Source organism: Diprion similis, chromosome 8, assembly GCF_021155765.1.
Source record: "Diprion similis isolate iyDipSimi1 chromosome 8, iyDipSimi1.1, whole genome shotgun sequence".
NCBI lineage: Eukaryota > Metazoa > Arthropoda > Insecta > Hymenoptera > Diprionidae > Diprion > Diprion similis.
The window spans coordinates 11,347,137-11,366,122 of record NC_060112.1 but is presented as its reverse complement, the minus strand read 5'-3'; the positions used below and the strand labels follow the sequence as shown (position 1 = coordinate 11,366,122).

General features: G+C 41.2%; 1 protein-coding gene across 2 annotated transcripts in view; it reads left to right on the top strand.

Annotated features, from left to right (window-relative positions):
* LOC124408504 (extracellular sulfatase SULF-1 homolog) overlaps positions 1 to 18,986 on the top strand; it is an 81,074-nt gene that overhangs the window by 32,573 nt on the left and 29,515 nt on the right. For both annotated transcript variants that reach the window (XM_046885467.1, XM_046885466.1), the window contains exons 2-3: positions 2,532 to 2,822; positions 3,798 to 4,037. In XM_046885467.1, the coding sequence (XP_046741423.1) occupies positions 2,591 to 2,822; positions 3,798 to 4,037 (472 nt within the window). In that variant the 5' untranslated portion in view covers positions 2,532 to 2,590. The remainder of the gene's footprint in view (positions 1 to 2,531; positions 2,823 to 3,797; positions 4,038 to 18,986) is intronic.

The window sequence follows — 18,986 nt, the reverse complement described above, 5'->3', positions numbered from 1 at the left end:
TATTCGGTGAAGATTTCTTCTTTTTTTCATATTCTTTTTCTCCCGCAGCGCTCGAGACAGAAAGTCTCTTTACATAATGAATTCCACGATGTTCGAAACACGAGGAGTAACTCGTTTAATGGCGACACCAATTTGCTCTCTGCGGCACAGTATTATACGAGTGTCCTGCTTATGTCTATCCTGAAGAAGAACCGTGGCTATACTCGCCACTGAAGTGCTTACCTAGCATAGCTTTCAAAACTCGACCGAACCTTCCTAGAAGACTTCTCAAGAACACCAAGGAGTCAGATTCCGGGATCTTTTGAGACTTTTCACCTGCAGCTGGGAACGCCTTTTAGCGTAACCATGAGTCAATTGACTCGAACCCCTTATTCACCTTGTGCCATGTCAGTTATTCTCTTCCTCTGCGCAATCGAGACTAGATCTTCGCTAGATAAACTCTTGGGGACAAGTTGCGATCAGCATTAATAAGCCTTGTGCAAGTCTCGATGAAACTGGAAGGTTTTAACGGCGCTTTAACGAAATGAACGTGACTTTTCATCGAGTTTTTATTGGCCGTTGCTGACGTTAACGGACTTTGAACGAGTGCGGCAGATTGACGCTGAATCCAATCAGCGTCGTTAGAATCTTAAGGTACAAATGACGCCTGCTGAAGGTAATCGAGACTAGTGACGTCGAGAGACCGGTCTTGCGGCTCTTGAGGGACTCGCGTCGGTCCAATTATTGGACTTTAAACGTACCACTGCTTGCTAATTGCATGCGAATATATATCCCGCCGCTTTATCGAGAATCTCTCGAGCTTCTCAGTTGTCCGGGATAAATCGACGAGGCGTGACAAGACGATCATGTTGCGTGGAAACGAACTACACCGGCGACAAAATTGTTAGTGTACACTGTATAGCTACTGTTCACGCTTTAATCAATTGGCTATCGCCATTTTATTTGCTTCACTTTTTTACTCGATTGAATAACAATTAGCTCTAATTAATACGTTATGCAAATAATCGCGTTAGGATTAATTAATTCAGAATCAAGTGTGTAAATAATATTATATATTCTCTCGTTAATATTAACTATCTCAACGATCAACTTTATCGCTATACATAGATAGAATGCACTTAAACTTATATAAAAAGAAAAATTTCATCGACATATATCATAATTAGATTATACAGCATTTTTTGCACACTTATACTTCCGACTGCAGACCAATATACATACATATGCAGCTGCGAACGATAACGATTCTTATCATTCTTTCCGCAGTATGTTTTAACGTTCGAACTTAATCACGAAAGATGGAATTCACGAGGCGATCAAGTCCGAAGGTTGATTTTATTTTATTTTGCGACGTTAAATCGAGGCGATTCATGCACATATTAGTCAAGAAATGTGGCTTGCTTTCTGCCGGACAGCAAAGGACACTGGAAACTTTACGATCTCGGAAAATAAGTTATACCATCTTAACTGCCACTTAAACGTCCTATGGAAGAACACTTCGCCGTTTGTGAGCGGAATGCAACCGCGTGTAACTAATGAGCTGCGCATAAAAATCGGTAATAAGTACCAACTTCGGTCTCACAAGATCACAAAAGTGACCGAGAACTCCGTTTAATTGCAACCAGAAATATATGATGCGCTTTTTAAATCAAAGCAACAAAATTGCTGGATAATTGGATCGATATTTATTCTACTTATTGCGCTCTAACCAATTCTATCGATAAATTTAACGCGTGCAGGAATATTGAAGAAGAGAAATCAAATTCTAAAATCCAGGTTTGTTTTTCACAGCAGTTCAACTAGACACGTGATCGATGATTTTAGTTAATTGGCGTATCGATCAGCCTCAGAGCAGTCAAGCTCCGCTTGAATCAGGGTTCGGGTGAATCAAATCAGGCAAAAGCTTTCGTCGAACGCTACGCCGCGTGTATTTTGAGTTATAGAAGTCAATGCGCTGCGGGAGAGCAATTACACTGGCAGAGTTCTGCGTACTTTTCAATATCCGTATACAATACTCTTGAACATATAATCACTATGAATAATTAATCTTGAAAATTGTTGAGTGATCCGTGTCGCGATAATACCATGAAGAAGAATTGCGCAGAGTTGGAATTTAATTAATTTCTTCACCCTCCTTCTCCCACGGGTGACAACGGGAAGAACCGCCGCGTGTTTAACTGCATGCTCGGGGATGAGTATATCTGTATTGCCTCATGCACACACACGCGTCTTGCATCCTTCTGTGTATTGCGAATTCTTCCTTTTGCCCAGACCTCTTCATAATATAGTGTCACAGCTCACCGTGGGAACGCGGACACTTCACTGCAGCATCATGCGAGATCTCAACATTTATTTACCGTAATATTCAATTGCAGTGTATGCAATATACATTGTCGGTGCGAAATTGTTGGTGAAATACGTATATCGATTCACTCTTCGAGTGATCTTCATTTTGATTTTGCATATCATTTGGATCTCTGTTGATTTTTATTCTAAGTAAAAAAAAAATGCCCTCTTTTTTACTGTTGCAGCATTCGGGATGATATGACACTCGTTTAAGACGAATCGTTGCTTTGACAGAGCAGTCAACATGAAGACAATACTTCAGATAGTCGCGGTTTTTGTTTTGACCGCGAGTGCACGTCGCCCGGACAATGACGCCCCCGCTGAGGACGTCTTTGGTGCTCAGCGTCGCGGCGCCTCTCACAAGAGCAACTATGCCAACAACCAGCCGAACTCCCCTTATCTTCCGTATCAACAACCCAGGGAGCGGAAACCCAATATCGTCCTCATATTGACCGACGACCAGGACGTCGAGCTCGGTAAGTTTGGAAATATGAAATCCGCAATATCTCACATTCTTTGGAGTAATTATTTTCCCTCGATTTTTCGCTCCCTCTTTTTCTCTCAATTATTGGAATTTATCGTTGTTTCACATGTTCACATTCGTCTGACTTTACTCGTCCGTCACTTTACAATTACTTGAGAGTGTTTTTTGATCGTAATACTTGTCACTATACTGATGATATTACGGTAACTTGCTCGTTTTTGTCCAATTCGGAATACTCTTGTTGTAATAATTGAAAAGAAAAATGAACGACCGAATAATTTCATTCTTGTCTCATCTGTCAGAGTCATCTCGCATACGTATCTACTGATTTCGATAATAAGAGGTATACGTAAACGACTGGGTAGGAGTAACGCGAGACCCACATGATGAGATTAGCTGAACCTGAAACGACAATTAGAGAAAGAGCCTTGTTCGATATTCCAGTTGAATGGAATTTATTCAATAGATTGAATTGTGGGTGACTCGGTGTCTGTGAGCTCTCAGTTGGTATATACCTAGACAAACTAACATACAGACATATATACATACATAAAGGACACAGGTTTTACTACGAAATGGGCGGTCGAAACGTTGGAGAACCAAATTAGTCGGAAAACGCATATATCGAGTTTTCTACGTGGGTGTGCAATTATCTGGAATTAAGACTATACGCTGCAGGCTTATCTACATTACACGGTGGTATTGAACGGCGTTGGGTCCAAGAACCTCGGCGCGGAGCAAGTCAAATGGTCTAGAGTAGGACCGGTTATGTTTGCGTCACTTCCGGCCTGGTACCTGAGCAGTGTATCAAAAGCAGGATTCAATTGAGTCTGCATTCTATCTCCGGGACTTTTTCTTTCTTGTTTAATTCTATGATGAGCAAAATTAAAAATACTGTGAACGAGCTTCCAGTGTTGCAGTAAAAAAAATCAACTCACGATGAAACTTACCCTAAACTTTTCTTCAGGTTCGCTCAACTTTATGCCGCGCACTTTGAGACGCATCAGAGACGAGGGCGCGGAACTCAGGCATGCTTACGTCACGACACCAATGTGCTGTCCCAGTCGAAGCTCCTTGTTGACTGGCCGATATGTTCACAATCATGAAGTTTTCACCAACAACGATAACTGCAGCAGTCCTCAGTGGCAGAGGGACCACGAACCTCATTCCTTTGCTGCTTACCTGAGCAACGCTGGATATCGAACTGGTGAGTCGAAATGTTGAGAGGAATTTTAGGCGAGTGAAGTTGATAATGAAGGTCAGAAATCTTGTAAGTTATATTGGCAGGATGGAGCATTATGAATTGTCAGATCTAATAAGAACAGAAATACTGCGCTTCGTAAAAAGGAAATCGAACAATTCCAAAATTACGGCCGAAAAGTAAACTCAAGTTCTTAATAATGGTCGACACATGTTATACTCGATTATACTCGTCATTAAAGTACGGCGGTGTTCGTTGCCTATTAAGAATCAAGCGTGCATGAACAGTGAGGCGTTTCGTCCGATTATACTTGAGATGGAGTAGAAGAAAAAGAAAAAGGAGAAACAAAAGAGAAAAAATTAAGAAAGACCGTGTTAATTTGACGACAGTTTGTCGGACCGGCTAATTGGTCGAGAGATTTATTTGAAAGGAGTATAGTAACTTCGTCGATGGTTTTACTAGTTTCGTGTTTGTTTGTTTTTTTATGCTATAGCGTATAACCACGGTTATTGTATCGATTATTTACCAACAAAGACGCTTCTCGCGTAAAAGCTCTTTTCTGGCCCTGCAGGCCATCGCGATACCTTCATCGTTCAATTGTGGCCCCGGGGTGGTGCCTTTTCTTATACCCAATCTTTCCACCTCCTTGAACATACTAGCTTGTGAAAAATGAGCGTCACTCCATAGAATAACATCGCATAAAGCCGTGCAATTCCTTCTCCTGATATCTATGCTAGCTAAATAATACGATCCAGCGACACGCAGTCTGGCTTTATCGACGCCTCCAGGCTCGGCCCTTACAAATGGACATGATATAACTCACTGGAGCCACCATTCAGACGGCGATAGTGGGAAAAACGGTTCGATAACGTTGAATCTACTTCTTCGGTGGAAATTAGAAGGATCATTTTATTTTGGGACAAAATGATGTGTCATTTGAAACGGACCAAGTCTTTTTCGCGAAGCATTTGGCGAGAGGATTATTTCGTCTGGTTTAAGCGGACCAGCTGCCGCCACTGCTGCTGGAGTAAGGTTGAAAAGTTTGACAGCAGAACTTGCGGAGGTCGACGGGCGAAAAATAAAATTTAATCTACTTCCTTTTGTGTCCAAAAGGGCGGGACGATGAGGAAAAGGGAAGAGAGAGTCAGGTCACGTGATTGTTTCCCGAAATGGAGTCTCATTTTTAACATAAGACACTCGCGCCCGGCTTAATTGCCATGATTCTTTCTTTCTTTCTCGGCCTTTTAATTTCCATCTACCCGAATTCATTTCTCAGGATTCACCTCCTACCAAACCCAACACAAAGGAGCAGGAAGTTGACGTCTGTTTATGGAGCTTTTCACAAACACCTTGAAGCGTCAATGCCGGCTCAGGCACCGTCTATCTCCGATCTGTCAAAAATCAATTTCAACTCTATCTGTTTACCAAACGTGACTGGCTGAGTGATTGGTATAGATTTTTTCCACCCCAACACTCGGAATTCCGTTTGCCGAAATTGTTCGTCAACTCCCGTCTCGACAGAGTGACGAGTAAACTGTCGTTTTCGACAGGGATAATCTCAATTCTGAACGTCACACAACGATTTATCCACGAAGTCTTTAGAATCTTGTTTATTTTTCTACCTACATTATTTGGCTCTCTACGAAAATTTTGTACACGTTTCATCATAACTTTCATAATTAACCTACTAAAACAATTCGATACATTAACCTATCTTAAGTATACCTGGAAGAAAGTTACAGTCTAAGTCTGTCACTACATGTATAATACTTTTAGAAATATCTTCGGAATGATAATGATAAGGCTCAACATCGATAAGACACTACGACCAAGTTCGAATGATCATGGAATCACTACGAAAAGTGCATTCTTTACTTTTCATTCATTTGTTGAATTGATGGGGATTCTAATATGAGTGGTAAACCGTGCTCATAATATTCATGGCTGTAAAGAGTTTATTTCGGAAATGAAACTCTACTTCATAACGAACGTGATGAATGAAGAAAAAGAAGCTGCAGTACGCTCGATCCTTCTCCTCCTTTTTCTTCTTCTTCTCAATCTTGTTAATCTTCCTAGAATCGTGGATTAGTCAGAAAATATTACTAGACAACCAGTTCGTTCCTTTTTTGGGAACAAATCATCTCTTCTGTCTCACCGGTTCGACAGTTACAAGATATTTCATAAACATACTCGGGCATTCCTTGGGTCTGCTGGACACGTTTCTGATCCTCCGCGTTCCATCGCGCATTGTAATAAAGGACGTGTGTCTCGTGTCCCGAAGGGCGATGGACGGTTCGAGGAAACAAATCGATAGGCCCTGCGGCTTTCATCCACCGTAGGTAAGTGCAGCAGCACAGCGTGCTCCTGCTGACAATGAGAGTGAGAACTAAGATTAGAACTGACGGTAGCCGGTGCGCGGCACACACAAATATTCTCGGCACACATTCTGCACTCTGGTATAGACTCAGCTGTGTGCTTAGGTCTCGGAAGGGCTCTAAAGGCTTGTAGCCCTTCTTAGGTCGCCACTTGACAGTCCGTTCGTTCGTCGGTCGGTCGGTCCGCGCCACAGAAAAAGAGGAAAGAAACAAAAAGGCTCAGAGAGGAAGGAGAGAGCAAGGCCGTTGATCTCTCTGCGCCACTCAGGCTCTCTCTTCACACATAACAGTTCCGTCATTGTGTTAGTCCGCGGGACAACCGGTCGTCATGATACAAGAAGGAAGAAAAAGGACAGACGAAACAGGACCGAGACGTGTAATCTCAAACGTAGCAATTACAAGCGTCGATGTTCTTGGTGCTGAAGTTATGGTCACATCGGTGGTACCGAACCGTTTCATGATTAATGACATCCACGCCTCTTTGCGGAGGTAAATTAACATCTGAGTGTTATCGAGCTGTTCAGCTGTTCAGCTGTTCAATTGAGCTTGATGTCATGTACGGGTCATCGAATATACCTTGAGTATTAATACCTCATTAAAGTTTCAACGGCTCGAAATTCAGGGTGGCTTTTACGCCAGATGTAGGTATAACCTTACGTCAAGTCACATATGCTTTGAGGTGAAAAACTAAGCGAAGTAACCTAAGTCTCTTTCCTAATCCTCAGGTGTTCTGTAGCGGTGAACATGAATCAGGTTGTAAAGTGACACTCGCCATGGGATGTTGTGGACGTTATCTCACTTTCAACAGTGATGGATGTTGATACCTACGCGCAATTGTATCGGTTTAAAACACTCAGTGTACAACTGTTTGAAAGAGACAATGCATACCCTGTAACTAGCACCGCCATAAATCGATGAAGGCATAATTACGAAACCGCGGATTATGAAAAACCGCCAATCATGGATCCTCAAGTTTCACTTCGTAATGTCTGATACCGATCTATCGATCTCGAGTTTAACCAGAAGCGCGTGACAACTATGTTTAGACCAGTCAAGTCACGTATCAATAATTCACGGGGATCCTCTAAGGATTCGGATACACAAGAAACACGCCGTGGTAGGAAGACAGTTAACACGAAAGTAGTTCAGACTTCTAATTACCATTCTAAAAATAGTTCAAAGTTTGTTTGTGTTTAAGACGGTTAGGACGATGCGCGTATCTTGACTTCTCGTCAGAGGATAAAAGCGTGAGTTCTACCGTATACATCGGTGATGAAATATTTATAATCGACTTGACATACGCTTGAAATTGGTATAACAGAAAAATATTTGATTGAGCGGTTGGAGATTCCTGCGCAACCAGATCTCCGGGATTTCTTTCTCCATCTTCGTCACTCTGTCCAAGTTACTCGATTTCAAAGCGCGAGAACCTGGCTCGTCGAATGGAGAATGAAAGAGAGTATTTCCCAAACCAAAGAAAAGCATTTCAAAACACTAAACTAGAAATTCTGTTTTTTTAAATAGTATATTAGTTGTACGCTGATTACATCGAAGATCAGAGGATGTTCAGTTGATCGAATAGATGTCCTTACAGGAATCTAATTACCATCAAGCGACTCGGGGGTCAACATACCTTGAACTTGATAACATAAAAAAGCAATTAAGAGAAAGAGACGCACAACTGACGCCTGATGCCAGGGGGCAATTCCCAAGGTCTCGAGATCAATCTTTTTTCGACAGTTACTGTACGTGGAGACGCGCTATTACAGCTATCTTCCTCCGGTCTACACCTTGACTCAGAGCAAACAAAACGCCGAGTGGATAACCAGTGACTGGAGACTGGACTGTCTCAGCTTCTGTCAACTGGCCGTGAAGCTTTGTGTTAGCTTCCAAACCCTTGTGAGTTACCTACGCATACACCTCAAGGGTCTGTGTGTATACATCACCAAACGTGGTAGATATATGCACTCGTGGAAATTTCACAAACACACTTTTCAGTCAAACGTTAAATCTTTTATGTGTAAACAACAGTTCTTTCCATACGTGAAATGTACACACCACGCCTGATCTGTCTGAACTTTCTAGCTTATGATTGAAAAATTGAAAAATCCTCCGACCTTCCACCAAATTGTTTTACAGTTATTTAACCCTCTTGTTGGTATCGTGACTGGTCCTGGAGCCCTAAGGATAACAGATCGAGGGAGGAATCGATATCTCGTCTGGACCAATTCACTTGGATCATTTTCTATTCGCGTAACCTTGACCCAGATAAGATAGTGTGTTTTTTGTTTAGAGTAGCTACTACGTTCTATACTAAGACTGTAAAAAGTCGTTGTCAACCTAAAAACAAATTTGTAACCAACCGTTGGCGTCAGTAAGAACATAACTGATGACCTTAACAGCTAGGTTATTATATAGAAATACTTACCCGAAGAAATTATGGCAGACACTAGAGAGGCCATGCTTTTAGTTGAAAACGTTGATGACTGATGAACTGCTCACGTGAATGTCTTGACAACTCATTTCAGTTATTATTGAATGACTTTCGCAGTCGGATAAGTTGTGGATGGGGTTTGAAATATTTCATACGAACGTAATGGAGCTATTACAAATTTGTAGTGTGACACTTGATACTGAAGATGGTAATGTTAACCCGGGGACACTTGATACTTCTACTGCTGAAATTCGACGAGTAATAATCTCGAAGGTGACAACGTCTTTTTATTTATCACTTCCGGTCTCTTGCCTCTTGGTCCTCACCTCGATAAAGTTGAAGGTGTGTTTCCATCCTTGTCAAGTACCTCATGGTTTTGATAACGTGACGCGAACCGGTCAAGCCTCGAGAGCCCGGGAGATAGCTCGTCGAATCCCTCGGCTTAAAGCTCCTGATCCTCGAATCAGCCCCTCGCACGATTTAATATCTCGTTTAACCATTTTCCGATACATTTACCAGCCCACGCGCCCTTTATCAAGTCTTTTTTACGCCCATGGCAGTTGAATATCCTGAAAATCCAGACTGAATTGAGATGGGATTATAATCGCTCTTGAACCCCGACCCCAAGAACTCATATGGCTTACAACTGCAACCACATGAGTTTCAGCACTCTCGACCTGATTTCAGCAAAGGTTCGTAGCCAACACGATTGTCTAGATCTAACAGATGATACCGTTATTCGACTCCGAGCCAAGTCCCACTTTTGTCAAGTTCCTGTATCAGCATATTCTTGCAGAGACGATACAGAATAATCCAAAGATATTTTTTTTCATGGAATGCACGATTTTATCACAGTCATTGACCAGTTCATCGATCTTTCTAAGAGTCATGTTAGAGTCAGAATTCATGAGACTCACTGAACGCTTTTGCAGAAACCGTAAAAGCAAAGGAAAGTCAGCTGTAATCACGATGTGAAAAATTTGTGACCTGTGATATAATGCAAAAATTATCTCTTGTGATTGCCCTTGTTCTGAGCTATGATCCGAAATCACGAAACCCACGAGTAGCACGATGACATTGAGTCGCGATTCAGCTCGCAAACTTGCTGGCGGCAGGACATTTCGATCGAATGCAGAAATGGAAGCCGTGGAGTGACCCCTGCTGTCCAGGTTCCCGAGTCCGTGGCGTGCTAAGCTGGGCAACATTATAAATGAACCACCCGTGAGTCCTGACTGTGGACAGAAGCAGCTAGTGATGAAACTTGACTGCGAGGTACGAAGATGGATGAATCCAGGTACTCGAAACACAAATACTGTGTCAGTTGTAAGCCTTTTCCTTTCGTTCTTTCTTTCTTTTTATATCGATTAAAATTGATGACGACCTCGTCTGATTTTTTCGCTTTTATATTGTAAGTGCGAATTCGAACAGTTCACAAGAACGGTTGAAGTTGGCAAAGATAAACGCGAAGGATCTTTCCTGCATGGATATTGGAAGTTTGTCTTATACACCTTCCGTCGTCGAGACGAAATTTATCTCATCAGAAATCGTATCTTAGCTCATTGTTCAGCCGCACGATATAACAGTGAAGCCTAGAGCACGAGGTCCAAAGACTAAAATTCAAAGCTCTTAGAGCACTCGTGCAGCATAAAAGAACGAGGAGAGAATAGGTAGCAGACTAGCAGCACACACGCCTGAGGCAAGGGTGACTGACACAGCTATGCTCACGATTCTCTATACACGATGTACAAAGGCGTGATAGCCGTTGCAGGTGTTCCCCAGCCTCCGTTGGGAGCTCGAAGTGGCGTTATCTATTCTCAGGCACCCATACACACTCGCATGTCAAACTCTGCAGATTGAAGGGCCTTTGGGTCGCGCAAAATCATGCAGAATTTTGAGCACGGTTTGCCACTTTGCGGCAAGATAGGATATTTGTGTCACTTTCTTGACAATCGTTTTTCGTTCGGCGTAAAATAACATTTCCAACTACCGAGAACCCGTGCAGCTGATGTTACAAAATGCTCTATTTAAAAAAGCTGAAATTATCGAAAAACTAGAAACCGGAAACGCGGTACTGAATGTACATTTTTTTACCAGACTCGTTAACGTGGATAACAGGCCAAACTGAATCCCAGAGAAGGTAATTGACCATGACCTAAGTTCTTTGGTACACAATCCCAAGGTGTTTTACTGCAACCGGTTGTGTTTCTTGTTAAGGTACAACGGTTTCATCTAATCCAAAACTGGATGGTGTTAACGATAAATTATGGCTTGTACTGTATTTGTTCAAGTACGGAGAGTTTTTGAGTAAAACTGGATTCGTATTACAGCCGAAAACCTGCCACGGTTGATGATGAAGGGCTGGAATTAATGGGCTATAAAGTTTGTCGCAGAACTGTGCTATTTAACAATGACCGTTGAAGAATATGGAATTCCAATTTCTGCCTTACTAACCACCCTCCATTCCGCCATCGCTCAATCTGTTGAGAAACTTTGGTTTGATAAAACCTCAAGTTTTGAGCATCACAAATACACAGTGTCCATATTATCTCGCAAAAACCACCATCATTTCCCCTCGTGGGTCGTCTCGTATAAGTTTCCGAAAAGTAACTTCGGACGGAAAACTGGATTCTTTGTCGGGACAATCATCTCTGCGTGGCATGATACGGTTTTTGCTAAGGCACTCATGCATCTTATTATAAAATACGTACATCCGGCGTTTATACTGTCCATACGTGTAAAACGCATACTCTAAAAAACTTTTCAACCTTCTTCCAAAACTACTCGGATTCCATCCGATCAGTGATCTATACCACTGTTGAATTCCGTTACTTGACAGATAGCAAGGTAGATTACAGAAGACCTCATCTACACGTACAAACGAGACGTTGTTTGCCTAAGATCGGTCGTAAATATCGCTGACGCAATGCGGTTTCCATCACGTTTCCAACCATCAATTCAAATTGCACTTAATGCAAACGTGGGCAGTTTAGTGGACGCTTGTAGGTTGTGTATGTGCTCGGAATATCCTCAACTTGATCTCGGTTCTGCGTGGGCCGATTCGCCCAGGTGCTCAGCTCAGGGACCCAGTCTCACAAGTTTTGCATACAACAGCTCTGAAGTTGACTCGCGTCGGCGTGGCGAATCGGACATCGTGTTTCCCGTTATCGGCAACGCCTCAGGCAAACCCAGGAGACACTGTCAAATTAAGTAATTAGAACTCGGAATTAATACAGACGTCTTCTGCGTCTACAAGGCGTATCCTGCTGAAGCAAAGGTTCCGCCTCTCAGACTGGTTGACGGCTAGCTAGAGAGGTGAAAAAGTTGTGGAACGAAGGAGACGCAGGATATATGTGTGGGATGAATCGGTGTGCCACCAAGCAAGTTCCAAGCCCAAGGCGAAGCCACACGGCCACGTTAATTGCCCAAAAAGTTTGGTTCGTGAATGAGAATGAGTGTTTACCGTCCACCATGAATACCTTACAGTCCCAACAACACCTGTGAGAGGATTCAATTCCATTGTCAGGGTGAACGACGAAGCTATTCTCATTGTGGTGCTCTATAGTGCACTGCTACCACAACAATTGCAATTCTACAAAACCCAGGGTGGCTATGCGGAACAAGTTTTTCTTCACTGATTGTGAGTCGTGAACACGCTCATGCTCACACGCACGCTTAGGTATCATTAGGTAACGCGTGTAACGAGTAGTGTGTTCAACAGCGTGTAGTCATTGACACGTAACTATTATAGGTAATTACATACCTTGTGTCTAATTTCAAGAGTCAAAGAATATCTAATTTCTGATTAAATTTTCAGTGGGTGCACATTATAAATTGAATCTCATTCCTTTGCACTGCGTGTTTCTTGCTATTTGTGAAGAATATAAAAGCGGTTACTACGCATGAACAAGTAAGAGGAAGAGACTGCATGCAGGTTTATCCTTAACAAGATTACGCGTAAGTTACAATTTGATGATACTTAATCGACTTCCTTCACGCTCCCGGCATGGCATTCAAGGCTCATTTGTGTAACTAACGGGAGTCACTTACAGATTACACCGTGCGCCGCCCAACAGTAGTCACGATTGTATTTTAGTAGGCGTATTTCCTGTCCTCACCGACAATGCTCGGCCAGGCTAGCTGATTGCGAATTACGAGCAATACTATTTTATTTCAGAGAAACATCTTCCGGTGACGATTTATGAGCCGCCTGCAGTCAGACTCATGATCCTAGCCAAACTTCTACGCTGATTCTCAAACTAACCACTGATCGTGAGTGCAAACACGTTTAAATTTTCAATCAACGACATTGAAGCCTGACGTTCATTCCGAATTCCCTAGTCCATCTTCTCTAGCCGTTTTAGAGAAAAACCTCACTAACGGCGATGAGTTATGAACTGCTCGCACGCGACATCATTATCCTAGGCAAACCTCTTCGCTGATTCTGAAATTACCACCGAGTTCAAACAGGTTTGAATTTTCAACCGATGATACTGAGGTCTGTAACTTTTATTCTATTCTATGGTTATACCTACTTCAGAGGTCTTCGCTCGCTGCAAGAGTTAATTGAATTGTTTGAGGGGTGGAACGCCGTGCTAGTTTTTAGTCTCTATAGTGTACCCTCGATTAAGATCTCGCCTGGCTTTGCTCTTGTCACTAATTGTGCACATGTACCTATACGTACCTACCTTACATATATTCGTTAAACGAAACGTTCGTCGCATCGACCCGAGGGTCAAGAGAGGCCAACGAGTCGCCAGACTAAACGTTGGATAATTTTGTTCTTCTTTATTTTCATTTTGTTTTATCAATGCGGCATTATACGGAAGGTGCGCAGGAATTTACACATGACAAATTATCATCGCTCCTAGGATATATTGATCAAACACACGCGACGCTTTAAGGGCCGATGAAAAAGCCGCGTTCAAGTTTCCAGCGCGTATATATATATATATATATGTATATATTTCAATGCATCTTTTCTTTCAACCTTCTAATCAACTCTCAAGCCTCCGTACCGGTCAGCTATCAACTCTCGAAACGTAGTTTATATTACCCGACTGCCTGCCGGCGACAAGTACTCCTTCAATTACTGATCTGGAAAATCTACGACACTCGATTATTCGTTAAACGGGTCTCTACGGAGCTCTGTAACGCTTAGGCGACGACTATAAATTTCAATCCAGTACCCCTACGACCGAAATTTATCAACCGACGATCGATCGGCAGATGTACCTTAAATCGTTACTCTGTGTTGGCTTAGTTCTAGTTAAACCTGTAATTATTTTTAACCAATGGGGTAATAATAAATATACTACGAGGCCCCAATTAGAAAAATTTAAGTCTACAATCGTGTACGTTAAATTTTTTACATGCGACTGATTGTGAATCTGAGTATTTTACGTCGGACCAGGTGTTGAAAATCAAAGCCTCTAAATTACTTGCGTTTGAAGTTAACCGAAAGTTAAATTTTCCCATCAATTGATGATTTGGAATATCTTTTCTGTGTGAGAGAATGACAATCACATATCACCTCATCTTCTTCTCTATGGCTATTGAGATACTTGACTTCCGGTATTTTTCTTTCAAGAAAGACTCGATTCCGTTCCGCTGAAAGAGAGTACACTGTTGTGATTAACCGATGGAAACACTGTGTCGAAAGGAACGCTTTTCCCACCCCTATTTTGTGGACTACAGTCCAGCTACGCCTCCGTTTCTCCTCTAGCTGTCAGAGATCTCATAGATTAGAGTTTACCCGCGAGAAAAGTTATTATCCAGTCGCCAGGCCAGCCAGCGGCTGACCAGAATCAACTAGAATTCCGTCGTAGAATTCAGGGCGCCTTTCTCCGCTCGATATAACTCGAATCTGGGTTGGTTTGGCTCCATCGGGTGCGAACAACTTCTGCTAATACAAAACGCGAGAGTCTTTCGGTAATCCGAAATCCGTTCAATCGTTGAAAATCTTACAACCCAAATAGTTTTGTGTCTTTGATAAATTCGTCGACGTTTAGACGTCTGCTTCGTGTTACATCCCGAGATTTTTTTCAATTTTTTTTTTCTATCTATGTTTCATCCGGTTCCTTTGTAAATTGTTCATTTTTTAACAGTATAGTGTAAACAATTGTTTACTGATTTGCATAAACAATTTCCGAAAGACTAGATTCGACTTCTCGGAGGATTAGTTCGATATTCTCTATCTATATGAAAGTTATAGTTGACAAAAATATTCAAACAAATGTTGTTGTCCCCAGGTTGTTTTCATTGCCATAGATTACAGTACGGTACTCGATTCTTCGTACACTTTGGAATTGAATAATTTATGAGGCAAAGTCCAGGGGAAACTGAAGAGCCAGAAAAGGTTCCATTAATAAAAATGAAGAACGAACCGCAGCCGCATCGAAAACTTCATAGGCCGAGGAGCCTGCGCTTCCAGAGCCATTGTTTTGTATCTAGTCAATCGTGGGACGTCACTTGTAATTAATAATGAAATACTTAGACATCCGTGGGCCCAAGAGACTGCCTCGCCTGCTGCAGACGTTATTACACGTGTCAAGTCAGCCCTGTTCGATAAGGCAACGGGCTCAGCTTCGTTTCTGATGTACCCATAACCGCCACAATGGACCCTTTCATTGTTTGCCTGCACGACGACGTCTCGGCATGTATAGGCTGTATTTAATCACTCGAAATATGAGCTCCGCCAATTCGGTCTATGTATATAAGTGCATTAGGCGTTTGACGCTGGTAATCCGTAAAGCAGAAACTCTCGGAGTATCGGACATTGTTTGATGTGAGCTTAGTTATCGCCGATTGAAGCCAGCTTGGTTCTTATTAGAAAGTAAGCCGCTCCAATGGACCGTCTTGATCGAAACGCAAGGTTCAATGCTGTCCGTAATGGTTTACCATCCATGTGTACGTCAGAGTGTTTTGTTTGGAAGCAACGTTCTTTTTCCAACTCCCACATGAAAAACTTGCTATAGCTTACGTAGCAAGAGAGGAATCCTTGCGGAAATATATCGCATGTCTAACAGTATGAGGACGTATGCGCTAAAAAGACGAAATTCGTGGTAAAGGGATTGTAATTTTTTTTCTCGGCATTTGCTACAAAACACTGAAAACATATGTCTACAGTAAAATTAAACGGAAAAATGAATCAAGGTAAAAGATCTGTGTTTCATGGATACGCCTTTTCAGAACCAAAATATATTTTTACCTATCACATTTATAAATGGTATAACGTCCAATTAGTCATTTTTGTGCTTTTGTCTGAAACTACGCAGAAACCTTCGAAACATAAAGATTTATCGATTTGAAAAAATTATATCGGACCTAAATGTATAAGGTCGTATCCTCCAATTTTTTTTCTGAAAACACTTTAAAAACCTTTGAAAAGTAAATACTCGATGATTTCGGGAAGAATGTTTAGATTTTTATTTTGTTAAAAAATAATATCGGATGTAACTGTATAAGGTCGTATGTGCCCACTCTAGTGAACGTGATTATATTTTGTAAAGTACGTGATGAAAGAGCATAACCGACAGTGCTTTTGACCTTTTACCGTTAATTTATGCAATTTTCAACTTCAATGTTTTTGAATGTATCTTTTTACCTTTACGCTTGGTAAAAGGTTTTATAATGGCGCTTACGTCCTTGTACCATTAGACACGCGATATTTCTTAAATTCAATTTTCAAAGGTTCCTCCCGGAATTCGAAGTTGTCCCATTTAAATTACTTGAGGAAGATGTCATTTTCGGTTTAAATTGTTACCATCTTAGCCGAGTTTAAAGATACAGACTTGATTCTGAGAACACTTAATAAATAATTTAATTTTGCACAAAAGTATCGTTTGAATTTTCAATTTAATTATAACTTTCGAACCCCTTGAACTACGAAATTCACTCAATTAATACTCTTCTGGAGAATTTAATTCTCTACAGAATACTTCTAGGATCAAATCCGTATCCGTAATTAAGATTAACTGATAAAAAAAATTTTCTTAAATATCGACACTTTCTCCATATTATTTAAATAAAAAATCATCAAATTCCAAAAGTAAAGATTTAAAAGTCTCCCTTTCGCAACGCTTACTTCTTTTATTCTACTTGCTGTATTGTTTTTTACTTTTATGTATAAATTTCTCAAGTGAGAACGAAAAATTTTTACTTGCAACCGACACACCATAACACGCGTGCTTCGAAGGATGAACTCGAGATACAACAAACAAAATTTCAACGTTCATCACGTCAGCTTATTTCTCCAGCCGATTTCGACGTGCTGTTTTTTCGCCGAAATTTTTTTCCATCGCTTCGCAAATTTCCCCGTGTTTACAGTGAGCTTACAATTTCGCAGTACATGACTGTATTGCAAGAACGCTTTTTATTCCGGACGGTTTATTTTTCTATCGCAGATATCAGACTGGCGGCAGTGTAAGGTCACGTTCGGTATTTCCCTCTTTTTCTTTTTGCGCATATCGCAGATCGCAGATCGCCTCGCTTCTCTCTTGCGATTTCGATTCTCGTGATATTTTATTTTTTCGTTTTCATAAGTATACGCCATTATTCGTCCGCCTTCCGTGATCTTACAATTAGCGTATTATTGAGCCACGCTCCAACTGGCATTTCGACACCTTGATTGGCACCTAATTAACATACTTTTAATCCAGTTTCATGCTTCGTCGATACGGAGATGCCAGATATTCACTGCCTCGCCAAGCAACAGGTGCAATGTCGGATCATTATTTCATGACTAACGTCAGCCAGCGTTTAATGCTTCTTTGGCGTCTGATGATGATATGCACTTTTAAAGGCATCCGCTGACCTCGATTCCACTTCACAATCGGATGCGAACTCCGCTAAGCGGTTGAAACTGTTTCATTGGTTGCATAAATCGACGACGGATGAGATTTTGTCTGAGATTGCGGTAATACAAATTTTTCTTTTACTATTATTCAGAAGTTTTGAAAATCGAATATAAATTTCTAAACCCCTACGATTTTCGCAGAAAACACCGGAGGTTTGTTTCACATTAATCGCAAGAAAACCGCTTAACTCGGTGTTAGAAAAGTTTCGCGAGCACTCGCATACCGCAGTTTATTACCACCCCTACACTGAGATTTAAGACCACGACTGTGGAACATAGTGGCAAAAAAAGTAGGTCGACGAAACGAAAAATCTCCCAAAAATGTTCATTCTGAATTCGGTCATCGTTCAAACGTTGCGATATTAGAGTATTGACGAATAACGCGGAGTAAAAAATCGTGCAAAAGCAAATATACCTGTGCAAAAAAAATCTGCAAAGCTATAGCGATCTGATTTTGAAACTGTAACACTCCAATCTTTTTTGACAAATCCAGCATGTAAATTTACTATAAATTCACCATAAATACCTACGTCGCGTCAGCGTTTTTGTTTAAATCATATCAAAGACTCGGAATCGCTATACACTAATTGCAAATAGATCTCACGGAGCCGTTTGTTCAAATGGGTCAAAAGGAATGGCGAAACCGTGCGAGTAAAAAATCGCTTCCGCGCTCCGCAGTTTGACAAAGAGCCTTTGGTACTCAGAGCATTGTTCGACTGGCGTGTCCCAAGACTTGTGCAATTTCACTCTGACTTATGTACGTGTACGTATAAATTTGCACATATGATCTGCGCGTGTGTATCTTTATATGCTTATAATAAGACCGCAATAAATTGCAGCTTGGGAATATATCGAGCCATGTTACAACCAACTGTGTTATAAATCTGCATTGTTATTTTTTTTCTCCTTCTTCTTACTCGGAATCAACTTCTTTTATTTTTCTTTTCGGAAAAATTCTTTTCACATATTGTTGTAGAGAATTTTCAAAACTTCTGAGAACCGTATATATGTAGGAAGCTTACAATTATAATTCTATTCGCTATGCGAGGCGAAATTTATTAGGATCTATTTAGATGGTCTTTGAAAATATGTTTCAATGGTAGAATTTTACCACTTTTATTGTTTTGAACTATCTTGTCTCTAACAGTAGGGTCATGAAAATTTCTGTCGTTTTTATTCGAATGGTGTAAAAAAAATACGTTGAATACTGAATTTCCGGACTCTCTGCAGTCTGGGATAAATAACTCGAGATGTGAACGACGATTCGTGGTAATAAAATATTTTTCGCATAA